We start from the raw sequence: 16,337 nt of genomic DNA on the forward strand, positions 1-16,337 counted from the left end.
CCATTGTGGTGGTGTATAGAGCCAAAAATGTTCGAATTGTGTCGGTGTCCCAATATTTATGGACCTGACTGTACCTATATACAATTCATATTGACTCATTTGGTATAGCCAAAGTATCTTTATTACATCACTATCACCATCACTGTATTTTACTGTACTGTGTGGATGCTTCACCTTTCCACTCGGAGGCCTGTTGTCTTGGTCTCTTGGGCCACTAATACTTTTTCCACCCTGATTGTGTAGAGAGTGGCGCTGGCACCTTTATGTTTGTCTTCTTAATTTTTTTTTTCAAAAGCTGGCTTGTCATGAGACGCCATGTATTGACGTTTCAGTTGTGACTGCCTAATTTTGACCCAATATCTGTTCCAACTTCAAGATGGCAGAGCGGTGCAGAGTGTCAGCTGTAACATAAAGCTGACACTCTGCTTGAAACTGCAGACATAAAGCCTTCTATGCTGTGGCCCTTAGGGATGTCTGTATGGAAGGGGCTAACCATCGGGCCACTGCTCTGCTGTGGTAGCAGCCTGATGCTTGAATGGTTAGTGTGGGGAACATGCCCCCAACCCCATCTCAAACCCCCACCCAGTTCAAGATGGCCATCCGCATGGTAGCTGTATGTTAAATCAGGAGCCTGATCAGGCTAAGTGTAAATACAATTACATTGCAGTACACTATACAGTGTACTGCAGTGTATTGTAGATGCATCAGACCCACTGGATCTTCAAGAACCAAGTGGGTCTGGGTAAAAAAAAAAAAGGGTAAAAAAAAAAAAGGGTAAAAAAAAAAAAGGGTAAAAAAAAAAAAAGGTAAAAAAAAATAATGTAACCTTTTTCCTATATCCACACATATAATTGGTTCAAAATAAAAAAACACTAAACATGTCTGGTATCGCCGCATCCATAATTACCTGATCTATAAAAGGATCACGTTACTTTTACTGCATGGTAAATGCCATTACGCTGTGATTTATTTATGTTTTATATAAAGCAGCAATGGGCTATTCTTAAGTCACCTTTGGATACATTAAAATAAATATTTTTGTCAGAATAAAGAGACATTACAATTATGAAAAGTCTTGAAGCTTTAAGAATACATTGAGCTGTTGTGACCAGATGCACGTCGTCTTTTTTGTACACCTGGTGGCAATTTAATGAACCAAGATGTCTTGCTTGCTCATAGTTGGATATTGCAGGTAGCATGCTGTTCTTGAACTTCAGAGGCTGGACTTGGGAAGGCAATATTCTTACAAGAAAGAATTACACCATTCTTTCAGACTGCAAAAACAATCACCTGCCTGTTTTTTATCAGCGCCACAGATGCCCTTCAACCAATCTGTAAATTGCTTTTCATTTTTCTTCTTCACGAGAAACTGACCCAAGACAGTATAGGCCTAGAAAATAAAGAAATGGTGTATTTAGGTAAAGTGTAGACTGACACGATAACATAACTCAAGTTATATCATAGCTCATGCCCACCTCTGGGACTGGCCCCTATCCGTAAAACTTTATAGGCACTTTATTTTAGGAAGTCCTATAGAAACGAATGGGAAGTAAACTGCGCAAGCGAAGCCACTGCTTCATTCACGTCTATGGAGCACATGGAAATAGCTGAGCCAGCGCTAGGCTATTTGCAGCGGTCCCATAAAAATGAATGGAGGGCAGCTGAACATGCATGGTCCACTGTTCTTCTCTTTGAGGGCTCCATTTTAGAGCTATTTTCGGCAGCCCCATAGAAATTAATGGAGGGCGGCCATGCATGCGCGGTGTGCCCTCCGTGACTTTCAAGGCTCTGTTCTCGATATAGGTACGGGTCCCAGAGGTGGGACCTGCACCTATCAGACATTGGGGGCATAACCTAGCAATATGCCCCCAGTAACATTTATCCCTCTGTGTTCAGCAGCCTTCTAAATAAAATTCTTGATTTTACAGGATGAGTTTTTTTTTTTTTTAGGAACCATTTTGGAGTACACATAGTGTATTAAAAAACTTTTATTATTTTCCTTTTAGGGGGAAAGATTAAAAAAACTGCAATTTTAACATTTGTGGAATTTATTGTTACGGCGTTCACTGTGTGGTATAACAAATATGATAGCTTTATTCTGTGGTTCAGTACAAATGTGATCATTCTAAATTTACTATATATTCAAAATAAAAATAAAAAATTATTTCCTCCGGCAACTCGGGCAAAACTGTTAGGTGCTAATGGCCATGTTCATAAATTTAGGAGAATACTCTACACACCTACATCCTGATAGAATCTGCAACATAAAATGGAACAGATTTTTTAGTCGTGGAACTTTCTGCCAGAAAATCTGCCGCGTGTGAAGGCAACCTTAGACTTGGATTTCTGCCACAGATTCTTTAAAAAAAATTGCATTATGGCAAATCCAATCCATATACAATACAACAGGGGAGCACCCAAAAATTTTGGTTAGGGGCAGTCCAGGCAGATTAATGGTGTCACACAAAAATCGAGGCCCCACCCTTTATTATAAACCCCTCCTACATATAATAATAGGTCACTCCCAACAAACAACATACAGCTGAAATTATATAACTATACCCTCATGATGTGTAAAGGAGGACAATTACAGCAGGACTAAAAGCAACGTGTTTCATGTCTTGAGGCTAGACACTTCACCAAGTTCCAATAATAAAACTTGAGAATTCTTGTTCAATGTGAAGTTCCAAGTGTCCTCATTTTTTTTTTTGTCAAATCTTTATTTTATTTCAATTGTCAGCCAATAGTAAGACAATATTAAAAGATAGTAATTAAGAACAATAACTGCTCCATAATAAACACAGCTGGTCACATGATTCACTTACAAAGATACATGCAAGGGTATGCTACAGTAGACAAAAATATAAAACGCAGATCTAGGCACACGCAAGCTAGAATTCACATTTGTCTCTAGTACACGGCTCAATAATGTGCATCTAATGAAATACATACTGCCTGTCACATAGAAAAATCTCTGATTAACTTATATAGGCCAATTCCATCCCGAATAACCAGGATGCATAGCCAGAACACCTATAATACTGCAGAGGATATATATGAAATTTTCCCTCTACTCTCCAACAGAGACAGATTTATACCACTCCTTCCATTTGCCCCAGGTCATTAAGAACTTATCATGGGATAAGGATTCCCAGCTAGTTAATTCCTCTAGTTGGCATAACTCCTGGACCTTGCACATCCACTCTCGCAAACTAGATATCTCCTTGGATAACCAATATTTTGGTATCAGCAGTTTAGCAGCTTCAATCAATTGTGCCGGCAGTGAGTGTGCTGCTAATCTGTAATTACAATCAGGCAGATTGAGAATAGCTACAGATGGGGTGATAGGCGAGTTAATTTTGCAGATACTTTGCACCTTATTAGACACCATGTCCCAGAAACTCTTTATTGATGGGCAGGACCACCATATATGGAACATTGTCCCTCTAGCTTCACCACATCTCCAGCAATCCGCAGGAAATGAGGGTGAAATGATATGTAACTTATCGGGTGTCTTGTACCATCTCGTAATAACTTTAAAAGAATTCTGAATTTTTATGCAACGTGAGTAACCATGGGAATGGGCAAGTATTCTCTCTTAGGTGTCTTCGTCAATAGTAAGATCCATCTCTTTAGCCCATTGCTCAACAAACTGAGGTTTGGTATCTGGACCAATTTCCAAAATTTTATTATAAAATCGGGAGATTGCGCCTTTACTGCTCACTGTCTGACTCCAAATCGCATCATACCAAGTGGGGGTATAATTGCTAGAGGTGTTGTTTAAATATTGCATGCATATTTTGTTGAATTGCGAGTGATGTGTCAAGGTCCAGGGAACCCTTCCAAAAGTGGCCTTCAAAGATGACAAATTGGGAATTTGACGGTTTACCAACAGGTCACCTACTGCCACATCCTCTAAAGCTGCCCATAATCCCATGTCATCCCTAAAGTCTGCGTTAAATAAGTAAGGCAAAAATCTAATGGGAGTAAGAGGTGATATGAAGCTGGTGGGGTGCAGGAATTTAGATAATTTGAACCAGGAATTAACCATACCTTTCAGCGAAATGGGGATACCTTCTATATATGGAGGTTTCCCACCTATATCCCATAATAAGGCTAGCCCTTTGGGCCCTAGCTGTTTCCTCGCTATCTGACAGCCCAGTTTATCAATTTTAGGATTTATTATCTCCGAATGTAGCCTCATTTGAATCGCTATATAGTATCCATTTACATCCGGCAGTCCAAAACCACCTTTGTGTTTAGGTAGCACCAGTCTCCTGTATGCAATTCTGGGTTTGGCTTGATTCCAGACAAAAGAGTAAAAAAATTTCCTAACCTGCACTAGAAACTGATGGGGTAATGCTACTGGTAGTGTCTGCATCAGATACAGTAGTTTAGGTAAAACGTAGGTTTTAATTACATTTTTCCTCCCTAACCATGTTAAGAAGGGTATTTATAGATCTTTCAGTTGTTGTTTAATATCATCTAGTAGCTTAGGGTAGTTCTGGGAGAAGAGTTGATCTGGGTTTTTGGTTATCTGGACACCAAGGTAGTTAATATTGTCTGTCCTCCATTGGAAGGGGTAGTTTGCTTTAAGATGGGCTATGGTCGATTGTGGGGTGTTGACACCTAAAGCTACACATTTGGCTAAGTTTATTTTGAAGTTAGACAAAGCCCCAAAACTCTCTAACTGCCTAAGAAGTGCAGGAAAAGCTACCCTAGGTTTAGAGAGCAATAAAAGCATGTCATCGGCCACCACTGTATGCATTTGGGGACCAATACTAAGTCCTTGTATATCTTTATCCTGTCTAATGGTCTGAAGAAAAGTTTCTAAACATAAAATAAATAGAGTAGGCGATAACGGGCAACCTTGTCGGGTCCCATTCCTGATGTCAAAGGGAGTGGTGAGGTTGCCATTTATGCGAATTTTCGATGTGGGAGAGGAGTACCGGGACAGCACAGCGGTCACAAATTGAGGAGGAAAACCAAACTTGTGAAGAGTGGCTGCCAACGCCTTTTCAGCATCAGGAGATCAAACTTTTAAGTAAAGAAGAGGCTCTGAAAGCCAAAACTTTTGCCCATAGTTTGACGTCAGCGTTGAGTAGAGAAATTGGTCTGTAGCTAGATGGTAGATTTGGGTCCTTGCCAGGTTTCGGCAAAACCGTGATGTGAGCTTCTAAAGACTGCTTGGGCAGTGGAGTGCCGCTCAATAGGGAATTAAAGAGAGAGACAATATGAGGGCCTAGTATTGGGAGAAATTTTTTGTAGTAAGCTACAGTCAGACCATCAGGTCCTGGGCTCTTCCCTTTGGGGATTAATTTCAGGACCTTCTTAACTTCCTCTAGCGATATTGGGGCAATTAAACTCTCCTTCTCTGCTGTTGACAGCACTGGTAGCTTTAGTTCCTGCAAATAGGATGGTGTCTTTTCTTGTCTGATCCGTATCGCTTCACTAGATTCGTCTTTTCGTAAGTTATATAAATCGTGGTAATATGCAGTAAATACCTTAGAAATCTCTAAGGCGTCCGTGGTAATCGTACCCTCTTGAGTCATCATTTGCTTAATAAAGGTTTGCTCTACTAGTTTTTTGGTCATAGCAGATAAGACTTTGCTGCCTCTGTTCCCATAAATGTAATGCTTATGCTTCACTATTAGAAACGCTTTAGCAGCCTTAATATTAAGCAAAGACTTAAGTTCCTGCCTAAGCACCACTAATGTCTCGTGATCCCTTATTGCCAAAGATTTTTTTATGTGATCTTTCTAACTGGAAAATACGGGTCAGTAACTCTGTCAGCTGTTTTGTTCGTTCCCTCTTAACGTGTGAGCCCAAGGCTATAAATTCCCCACGTATGACCACTTTATGTGCCTCTCACGTAATGGCAGGTGTAGTTGCAGTATTCACATTAACATCAAAGTACTCCTGCAGTTTCTGAGAAATAGCATCTAACTGCGATAGAGTGTCCAGTAACGTATGATTTAATCTTCATGACCACTCTCTCTCTCTCTCTCTCTCAGACTAGGGAGCTGTATAGCACAGTGAACCATCGCATGGTCAGACATCGTTATGCAATCTATTGTAGCAGACTGAACTAAAGTTAGACAATTCTCCTGGATCATAAAATAGTCCAATCTCTGATAAGATCTATGAGGGGTTGAATAGAAAGTATAATCCCTCCTATCTCCATGAATTGACCGCCATATATCTAAGACATGAATATCCCGAAAACATGTCTGCAGGGACTTCAGTGCCCTGAACGAAATAGCTGACCTCTTGGATGAAGAATCCAGTAGCGGATTCAGAGTTAAATTAAAATCTCCTCCAATTATCAACCAGCCAAAGGCAAATGCAGCTATTTTGTCAGAGCCGGACAGGCATAGAATTTTGTTTGTGTATGTTTATTTTATGTACCACCAGCTGGCAATAAATATGGACAGTTGATGGAAAACTGAGGTTGCCTGGAATCTGTGCTCAAGAGAGCGCGCTCATGGACCACCCCGCTACCTAACTCTTACAATATGGATTGCTTACAGTATACATATCAATTGCCTACAGTTTACGTATAAATACTGGTGTGTGCGAGGCCCGGTGTATTAGAGTACAGTGACTGCACCGGGCCCCACCGCGAGGGCCTCCAGCCCCTCCTTTCTCCCTGCTAATACATCGCAGCCGGCGATATATCAGTGTTAGCAGAGTAAAAATGTCAACATTGGCCCATAAGATGCAAAGATGCAGGGGCATTTCCCCCCCCCCCCCCACACACACACACACACACTTTCAGGGGGGAAAAGTGTGTCTTATGGGGTGAAAAATTCAGTATATCAAAAGCTTACCTTGTCAAAGCCCTTATCAGCAAGCTTTCCTCCCAGTACGTCACCAATGCCAGGAAGAGCCTTCACTGGCTTCTCTCCCATGGGCTCTGCCACAAAGTCTCTGTGTTTCTGTGATGTAGAAGACATCTTTGCTATACCTGAAGAAGCTAGATCACAAGAGAAGTTAAGTTAGAATTATCACACATGAATCTCTTCATACAGGGATGTACATAAGAATCTGAATTGGGCCCCCTAACCCTGCCTTCTAGGCTGGCCCATCCCACCTCCCCACCTCCTGCCCTGGCTCCTAGCCAATAAAGAAATGTATACATAACCTACCAAAAACGTTAGGGACACTGGTGTAATTAGAAATGACTGGGCCTCACAGGAAATTTTTGAACAGGCCCCACAGCAAATTTTTGAATGGGTCCCCCCAGTTATCCAGCACCTCTGACCGGCAGAGACACTTGACTTCTTCCCTAATACAGTCCAATTATCGTCCAATAGACAAGTAATGGAAATATATGTATACTGTAGTATGATATTTTGACATTGTCTATTGGACGATAATTGGACTGTATTACGGAAAAAATCAAGGGTCTCTGCCGGACAGAGGTGCTGGACAACTGGGGGGGCCCATTAAAAAATTTCCTGTGGGGCCCAGTCATTTCTAATTACGCCAGTGCCAGTAAGAGAGACTGTTATTTGTACAGAAATTAAATTAAAATGATAGTGACTGGGGGCTGGGGCAGTCTTACTGTGTGGGTGGGCTGGCAGTGGCACAGGTCCAGACTGGCTGCGGGATGACAGTTTGGCTGGCGACACTGGCGAGGCAGGCGGGCACCACAAGTCTCTCCCAACTTCTTCCACACTGGGTGCGCACCTGCTGCCTGCGATACGATGGGCCAATCAGCAGCAGGATCTTTGCACACTCCTAATGCTGATTGGCCCAATGTGTGGTGCTGTGCAGGCGCACCACGCAGCCAGGCTGGGTTCTAGGGAGCGCACAGAGTCAGTAAAAGTTCGGGGCGGGGGGGGCTTCAAGCTGAGCCTGCAATGAGAGCAGTTGCAGGGGGCCTTCCGTGCGCTCCGGGCCCCCTTGTGCCGCGGGCCCCATAGCAGTGGTGTACCCTGCCTATATTGGCGGTACGCCACTGTCTTTATTCAAGCTGTTCTGTTTGATTTAGAGATGAGCAACTCAAACCGTCTCATTAGCAAGAGCTCTTCTCTGTCAGGGACTGCCCCCACATGTGAAGAAGCACCCATCAGCCTGCTAATTGACCGGGCTGGACATCTAGCTCAGCCCTGAAAATCTGGGCCCTGCACTGCAGTTGCCTAAGTAGCCACCAAAAGTCACTCATAACCTTTGTTTCTCAGTCTACCCCAAAATGTTTGACCATTTTTTTGGAACATACAGTAGAGGGGGGCCTTTATTGTGATGTAAATGAATTCAATGAATCAATACATTTTGTAGGGTTTATTTAGAATTAGGAAAACTGATTTTCCTACATTTTTCATGCTATGTTAAGGTAGTTTGCTCAATAAATAATAATTACTGAAAAATTAATTGTTTAATTCTCCCAAGCATACCTTTGTCAAATATGTGTATATTGTGTAATGTGTGACATTGCTATGGCAGTCTCCCTCCCTTACAATTAGACATAGCCTCTGTACATGGATGATAATCATCCAAGCAGAGAAATCTTATAATGAAGGGGCATGAATTTTTTTATTTATTTTTTAATGGGGTTTTGCTTAGCAGGGAACATCCTATCCCAGCCATTTAACTCCCTAGATGCCACTGTCAATAGTGACTTCTGTTATGCAAGTGAGTGTGGACCCACTGCGCCACTGACCGGCTATACCCTGAAGGGGTGTGACTAAGTAACTTCCTGGTCTGCACTAGAGCCTCTGATGCTGAGGATAGGCTTGGGCCATTAGGCCACTTCAGAGCAGTCCCAGAGTCAGTGGCAGCTGACCAGAGGGTCAGAGATACCGGAAAGATCATAGAGAAAGATGTAGTCAGGAAGTCTAGAGTGAGGGCAGGCAGCGATCAAGCAAAGTCCGTTATAGAAGTCCAAGGTCAGAGGCAGGTGGCAAACAAGCAAAATCCATTAAATCAAGAAGCAGAGTCCGGAACACAGAAAAGCAGAACTTCCAAAACACCAGAAGGGAAAGAGGGGGCCTGGCACCCGTGCCCGTGTGTAGGGCCAGCAGCGCAGGCTCAGAGCGCTGGGCTAAAAACCACAGCATCTAGGCAGCTAAACAGATAGGGGTCTTCCGAGTTAAACACATCCTCTAAAAAGGTGAAGAACCCCTTTAAAAGTAATAAAGGTTACCAATTTGTCCATAAAAATGGTTTTATTTTGTGAAAGTGGTAAAAAAAAACCTCTTGCATTCATATTTAGAATAGCCGTGTTCCCCCTAAAAACAAAAACTATTAATACGTTCCATGAACCGCTAAGCTACATCTTGTCATGCAAAAAATAAGCAACGTACATGCAGAAAAAGGAATACATTCTGGCTCTAGGAATGTGGCGACAAAATACTTATTTGTGCATGAGACCTGCAATTATTGTGCAAAAGTAGTAAAAATCACAAAACTATACATATTTGGTATCACCGTAATTGTACTGAGCTATAGAATAAAAGTAACCTGCTAGTTAAAGGGGTTCTCTGTGAATTAAGAAAATGAAAATACTTAAATATTGCTTTATTATAAATATATTCCCAAATACCTTTCATTAGCTATATTGGCTTGTTTTGTCTAGGTAGCAATCATTAGAGGAAATAAAATGGCCGTCATCCTAATAGTGCACACAAAACCTGTCCTAATCACACAGGAGAACAAGTTACTTCACAATACTGAGCTAAAGAGCTGCCTCACCCTCTTCTCCTATTTGTCAGGGATTATAATCCCGAATACAGATCTTCAGTTGAATCTCTGTAGTAATGGAGTTCATGAGGAGACAGGGATGTGGCTAATGAGCAGCAGCTCTTGTATGCAGTCTCCATTACCACAGTCTGTCCTGCTCATCCTCTCTGTATTTTATGTCTCCTCATGACCTCCATTCCTACAGACATTCAGCTGAAGATCTTAGTATCTGTATTCAGCATCAAAATCCCTGACAAGTAGAGCAGAGAGGAGGATGAGGCAGCTCCTTACCGCAGTGTCCTGAAGTAACTTGTCCTGCTGTGTGATTAGGACAGGTTTTGTGTGTACTAATAAGACAGCGGCTATTTTATTTCTCCTAATGATTGTTCCCCAGACAAAACAAACCATTATATCTAATGAAAGGTATTTGGGAATATATTTATAATAAAGGAGTATTTATGTATCTCCATTTTCTTAATTCCTGGAGAACCCCTTTAAGTCACACAGTGAATGTCATAAATTTAAACTGCAAAGAAAAAAACAATGGCAAAACTGCTCTCTATCCTATACCAATACCAACCTATCCTATCCTCCAAACAATAAAAAAAAATAAGAGTTAATAGATAATAGATACATGGTGTTACTAAAATATACAATTTATCCCCCAAAAAACAAGCCCTTGTAGAGCTACAGCACCCAATAAATTAAAAAGTTAAGACCAGAAAAAAATAATCAAGCTTACAATTACTAATCATCCTTTAATCACCCAGCTAGAGACTTCTTGAGCAGAGAGACGGGCTGGCACCGCTGCTCAGGAGGCTCCCCCTCCCCCTTGATAGACAGGGTTGGACATCTCACCTGGCCCTGTCAATGTCATGCATGTGCTGGTACTCAGAGCAATGTGCAGGCGCGAGATTGACAGAGCGAGATGTCCAGCCCTGTCAATCAAAGGGGGGGGGGAGACTACTGGTGCCCGATGTGCACAACCAATAATAAAGCTACTTACTTGCAGCCAATGGTAGGCAGTGCTGGGTAAAGAGGTTGATGTTAACAAGGCAGCAGCCAGTCAGTTTAGTCTCTTTGGGCAGACTTCCAGTCCAGAAGACATACGGTGCCATGCGAGTGTGAGGCACTTGTGGAGAGGGGATATCAATTCAAAGCCATCTACAAAAAATTCTTTTAAAAAATTATTCAAATTCAAAAAGTTTTTTTACTCTGCCTGGTAGTAAATTCCAGCAGTATGATCAGGCTCGGACTGACCCACAGGGGTACAGGTGAAACCCCCGTGGGCCCCTGAGCAAAATGGGCCCCTTGTCATCCACACCCTGCACAAGTGGCTAGAGATGAGCGAATTTCTAAAAAATTTGATTCCGACGGTTTGCCGAATTTTTTGAAAAAATTTGGTTCGATCAATTTATTTGTGGCAAATCGTGTTAAAAAATTGATATTTCCTGGCTGCAGAGAGCCTTTATCGTGGCGTAGAACACTGTGCCTTGCAGTAACACACATAGGGAGTCTACTTAGGTAGTGAAATAATACTGAGTCCGTATGACACGCAGATGACAGGCGTCGCTCTTAGAATCACTGCACACTTCACTTATTTGGGCAGTCACCTGGCCAAAACTGACCAAATAACTAGGAATTCAGCCTTCCTCATCGATGTTAGCACCAAGAATAAGCGCTCTCCTTTTACACAGTCGTCAGCTGATTACACATAGATGTCTACAGAACCTGTTCTATTAAACGCTTATACAAGTAGAGACGCCCCAGAGCGAAGGGTGGGGATCGTTTTATCGCTGCTCAGGGGTAACGCTCAGACGTGGGCCTTTTCGCTGCCGGTGGGGGCACGGCCCCTCCGTTCAGTGGATGAATTCTTTTTAGCCCTGGGTCAGATATATGATGATCCGGATCGTATTGCTCTGGCTGAGTCTAGACTACGTCTGTTATGCCAGGGTAAACAATCTGCAGAGATATACTGCTCAGAATTTCGGAGATGGGCAGCTGATACTGGTTGGAATGATGCTGCACTCCGAAGTCAATTTTGCCATGGTCTTTCAGAGGGATTGAAAGATGCATTTGCCTTCATGAGAGGCCTATCTCCTTGGACTCTGCTATGTCTCAGGCCTTTCGTATTGACAGGCGTCTTAGAGAGAGAGGAGAGATCTCTCCTTCCTGTCATACTCAGTCCCAGGACAGTGCAGCGGTCTCATTCTGTGCGCAGGGGTCTCAGTCGCTGTCAGCCCCTTCTGAGCAGGAGCCCATGCAGCTGGGGTTGATTGCCTCTGACAATAGAAGATTCAGCCCGCATGGGAAGGTTTGTTTTTGTTGTGGAGGTATAAATAATTTGGCAAATGTTTGTCCCTCTAGGAGATTCAGGCAGTTTTCTGGGAGTAATAAAGAAACAAAAAGGAAAAAATCTTTTAAAAATGTTCCATCTGTTACTATTGGCAGGGTTGAGGCGGAAATTGAAGGTTTTCCGTTTGATTGTAGTTCCCGTTTTTGTCATGGTCTTACCTCCTTGCTGTTCCCTTCGTTTGACATGTGCTGGCGGCCATCTTGGTTTCTGGGTTTTCTTGTAGCCTCCCACCCTGCGGCTCCTCCTTCCCACTGGGAGGAGCTGGATGCCTAGCTCATATATATAGGAGGTCTGTGGCTTCAGTTCCTTGCTTGGTCCTCCTGTGTTCACATGCTTCCAAGACTGCTGCTGCTTCTGGTTCCTGATCCTGGCCTCGTCTGACTACCCCGTTGGTTCCTGATTCCGGCTTCGTCTGACTACCCCGTTGGTTCCTGATTCCGGCTTCGTCTGACTACCCCGTTGGTTCCTGTTCCTGGCTTCGTCTGACTACCCTTCTGGTTCCTGACCTCTGTCTCCGCAAGACCCTGCTTCGGTTTAGCCATCCGTTCGGACTTTGCTACGGCTTGCTCTTCAATAAAACCTTCTTATTTTCCACTTATCTCTTGTTGTACGTCTGGTTCATGGTTCCATGACATTAGGACCAAGCCATGAATTCTGACGGTACAGGGCCACCCTCGCTACCTACGCTGGTTGCCAGACTTGATCAGCAGGATCACCTGTTGGGTCGGTTCGCTGTGGAGTTGCAAACCCTGCTTGAACGCACGGCTCATTTAGCTTCCGTTGCCGATGGGTCGGTTGTCGCTCCTGGGCCCGCTCCTACTGCCGCCCCGGTTGTTGCGCCAGAGTCTACCCTGACACCTGTTGCTGCGCCTGTGGTGTTTCAGGGTATGACCGGTTCTGCCCCCCTTCCACAGTGCTTTGGGGGAGAGCCAACTCAGTGCCGAGGTTTCATTAACCAGGTGGGCATTTACTTCGAGTTGCTGCCACATGCCTTTCCTACTGAGAGATCAAGGGTGGGCTTCTTGATCTCGCTGCTCTCAGACAAGGCCTTGGCCTGGGCCAGCCCTTTATGGGAGAACAACAATCCGGTGGTTGCCGAGTTTTCCGGTTTTGTTGCTTCTCTTCGGAAGGTATTCGATGTGCCGGCTCGTGCTGCCTCTGCTGCGAAGCTCCTTATGTCCATCAGACAGGGTTCACGATCCGTAGCTGAATACGCCATTGAGTTTCGTACCCTGGCAGCAGAGGTGGGCTGGAATAATGAGGCTCTGGTCGCTGCTTTCTCTCATGGTCTCTCGGATGCCTTGAAGGATGAGGTTGCAGCTAAGGACCTACCAGTGGAGCTCGAGTCTCTTATTTCTTTCCTGATTTTGATTGACACCAGACTCAGGGAGAGACCTTCCTTTAAGGAGAGCCTGCGGAGGTCTCCTAACAGATTGGCGCCTACGTTTGCTGTCCCACCCGTGCCTCCCTCTCCTCCCACGCCTCCTGGGGATGACTTGTCTGGGGGTGAACCCATGCAGCGGGGGTTTGCTCGCCTGTCCGAGGGGGAGAGGGTACTCCGGAGACGCGAGGGCCGATGCATGTACTGTGGTCTCGGTGGGCATTTTCGGTTGGCATGTCCGAACCGTCCGGGAGAACGCTCGCACCTGAGGTCCTGTCGGGGGCAGATCTTGGGTGGAGTCTCCTCGTCCCCGGTTTCCCGTGTTGACAAACCACTGATCACGGTTGTCCTCTCCTGGGTCGGGGGCTCGGTGACGACCCAGGCGTTGGTGGACTCTGGTGCTGGTGGTTTGTTCATTGATAGAGTGTTCGTTGCCGCCAATTCCATTCCTCTGCAGCCTCGAGGTTCCCCACTGGCTCTTGAGGCGATAGACGGCAGACCCCTTCTGCCGCCACACGTGACTCATGAGACCCTTCCAGTGGGGATGGCCATTGGTGCCGTTCACAGAGAGTCGGTCTGTCTCCAGGTTATTTCGTCTCCACACTACTCGGTGGTCTTGGGGTACCCCTGGCTCCAGAAGCATAATCCGACTTTCGATTGGAGATCGGTCGAGATCCTCTCGTGGTCACCGCAGTGTGGGGCTAGTTGCATCCATGGGCCTGTCAAGTTGCTGTGTACTTCCTCGGACTCTCTGTTGCCTCCTGAATACGAAGAGTACCGGGATGTATTCGATAAGGTGCGCGCGGTTGCCCTACCTCCGCACCGCCCATACGATTGTGCCATAGAGTTACAATCCGGTGCCGTTCCTCCTCGTGGCAAAGTCTATCCACTGTCGGTAGTGGAGAATGAGGCCATGGAGGAGTACGTGAGGGAGGCGCTTTCACGCGGACACATTCGCAAATCCTCGTCCCCGGCAGGGGCTGGATTTTTCTTTGTGAAAAAGAAGGGCGGCGAGTTGAGGCCTTGCATCGATTACAGGGGTCTCAATCGCATCACGATCAAGAACGCTTACCCGATACCCTTGATTTCCGAGCTGTTCGATCGCCTCAAAGGGGCCACGGTCTTTACCAAACTCGACCTGAGGGCGGCATATAACCTGGTAAGGATCAAGGCGGGCGATGAGTGGAAGACCGCGTTTAACACCAGGACCGGTCATTATGAATCCTTGGTTATGCCCTTTGGGTTGTGCAATGCGCCCGCAGTCTTCCAGGAATTCATCAACGATGTTTTCCGTGACCTGTTGCAGCAGTGTGTGGTGGTCTATTTGGATGACATCTTGGTATATTCTGCATCCATGGAGGCCCACATTCTGGATGTCAGACGAGTGTTGCAACGCTTACGAGAGAACAAGCTGTTCGGTAAGCTTGAGAAATGCGAATTTCACCGATCCCAGGTAACCTTCTTAGGTTACATCATTTCCGCTGAGGGGTTCTCCATGGATCCTGAGAAGGTTTCGGCTGTCTTACAGTGGCCCCAGCCCAGTGGGCTTCGTGCCCTGCAGCGCTTTTTGGGCTTCGCCAATTATTATCGGAAGTTCATCAGGGACTTTTCCATGCTAGCCAAGCCTCTCACGGATCTGACCAGGAAGGGCAGTAATCCTCAGGTCTGGCCGCTCGAGGCCATCCGAGCTTTTGAGGCTCTAAAGTCCGCCTTTGTGTCGGCTCCGATTCTGTCGCATCCCAACCCTGGGTTGCCTTTTGTCCTCGAGGTGGACGCGTCTGAGACGGGAGTAGGCGCCCTCCTGTCTCAGCGTAGAACACCAGAGGGTCCTCTGCTTCCTTGTGGGTTTTACTCCCGGAAACTGTCTTCCGCGGAGTGCAACTATCAGATTGGTGACAGGGAGTTATTGGCCATCGTGCAGGCCCTTAAAGAATGGAGGCACTTGCTCGAGGGCTCGGTGGTTCCGGTTCTCATCCTGACGGACCACAAGAATCTGACCTACCTCTCTGAGGCGAAGAGATTGACACCACGTCAGGCCAGATGGGCTCTGTTCTTGTCACGTTTTAATTACGTGGTCTCCTACCTACCCGGCTCCAAGAACATCAGAGCGGATGCCTTATCACGGCAGTACTCCGAGCTGTCCGGGGAGGAGTCGATTCCGACTACGGTCATACCCCCGAATCAGATCCTGGCCGCTATTCGCACCAGCCTGACTTCTCCTCTGGGTGAGCAGATTTTGGCGGCTCAATCTGGTGCTCCCTCTGGGAGACCCAACGGCAGATGTTTTGTGCCTGAGGAGTTGCGCACTCGGTTGTTGCGAACCTACCATAACTCCAAGGCCGCGGGGCACCCTGGAAAGAATCAGCTGTCCTGGGCGGTTTCACGTCTGTTCTGGTGGCCTTCTCTAAGTTCCGACATCGCCGCATATGTAGCGGCATGCTCCGTTTGTGCCCAGAGTAAGTCCCCTCGGCACCTTCCGTTGGGCCTTTTGAAACCCATAGCCACCGGGGAGCGTCCATGGTCACACCTGGGGATGGATTTCATTGTGGACCTCCCTGCATCCCGAGGCCATACGGTCATTCTCATGATTGTGGATCGGTTTTCCAAAATGTGCCACTGTGTTCCTCTCAAGAAGTTACCCTCTGCACAAGAGTTGGCCTCGATTTTTGCCAGGGCGAGATTGTGTCGGATCGGGGGAGTCAGTTTGTGTCCAGGTTCTGGCGCGCCTTTTGCTCCCAGTTGGGGATTCATCTCTCTTTCTCCTCGGCCTACCACCCTCAGTCCAATGGGGCCGCAGAACGATCCAATCAGGCCTTGGAGCAATTCCTTCGTTGCTATGTCTCCGATCACCAAGACAATTGGGTCGACCTCCTGCCTTGGGCTGAGTTTGCCAGGAACACGGCGGTGAACTCTTCC

At 45.7% G+C, this 16,337-nt stretch overlaps 1 protein-coding gene across 1 annotated transcript in view; it reads right to left on the reverse strand.

The window, feature by feature from the left end:
* Nucleotides 1-945: 945 nt before the first annotated feature.
* Nucleotides 946-16,337, reverse strand: part of LOC122920826 (barrier-to-autointegration factor-like) — a 30,647-nt gene continuing 15,255 nt past the window's right edge. Inside the window, exons 2-3 of the mRNA XM_044270579.1 lie at nucleotides 6,831-6,976; nucleotides 946-1,390 (exon numbers count right to left, since the gene is read on the reverse strand). Coding sequence (XP_044126514.1) covers nucleotides 1,244-1,390; nucleotides 6,831-6,956 — 273 coding nt within the window. The 5' untranslated portion in view covers nucleotides 6,957-6,976 and the 3' untranslated portion in view covers nucleotides 946-1,243. The remainder of the gene's footprint in view (nucleotides 1,391-6,830; nucleotides 6,977-16,337) is intronic.

Source organism: Bufo gargarizans, chromosome 10, assembly GCF_014858855.1.
Source record: "Bufo gargarizans isolate SCDJY-AF-19 chromosome 10, ASM1485885v1, whole genome shotgun sequence".
NCBI classification, from domain to species: domain Eukaryota; kingdom Metazoa; phylum Chordata; class Amphibia; order Anura; family Bufonidae; genus Bufo; species Bufo gargarizans.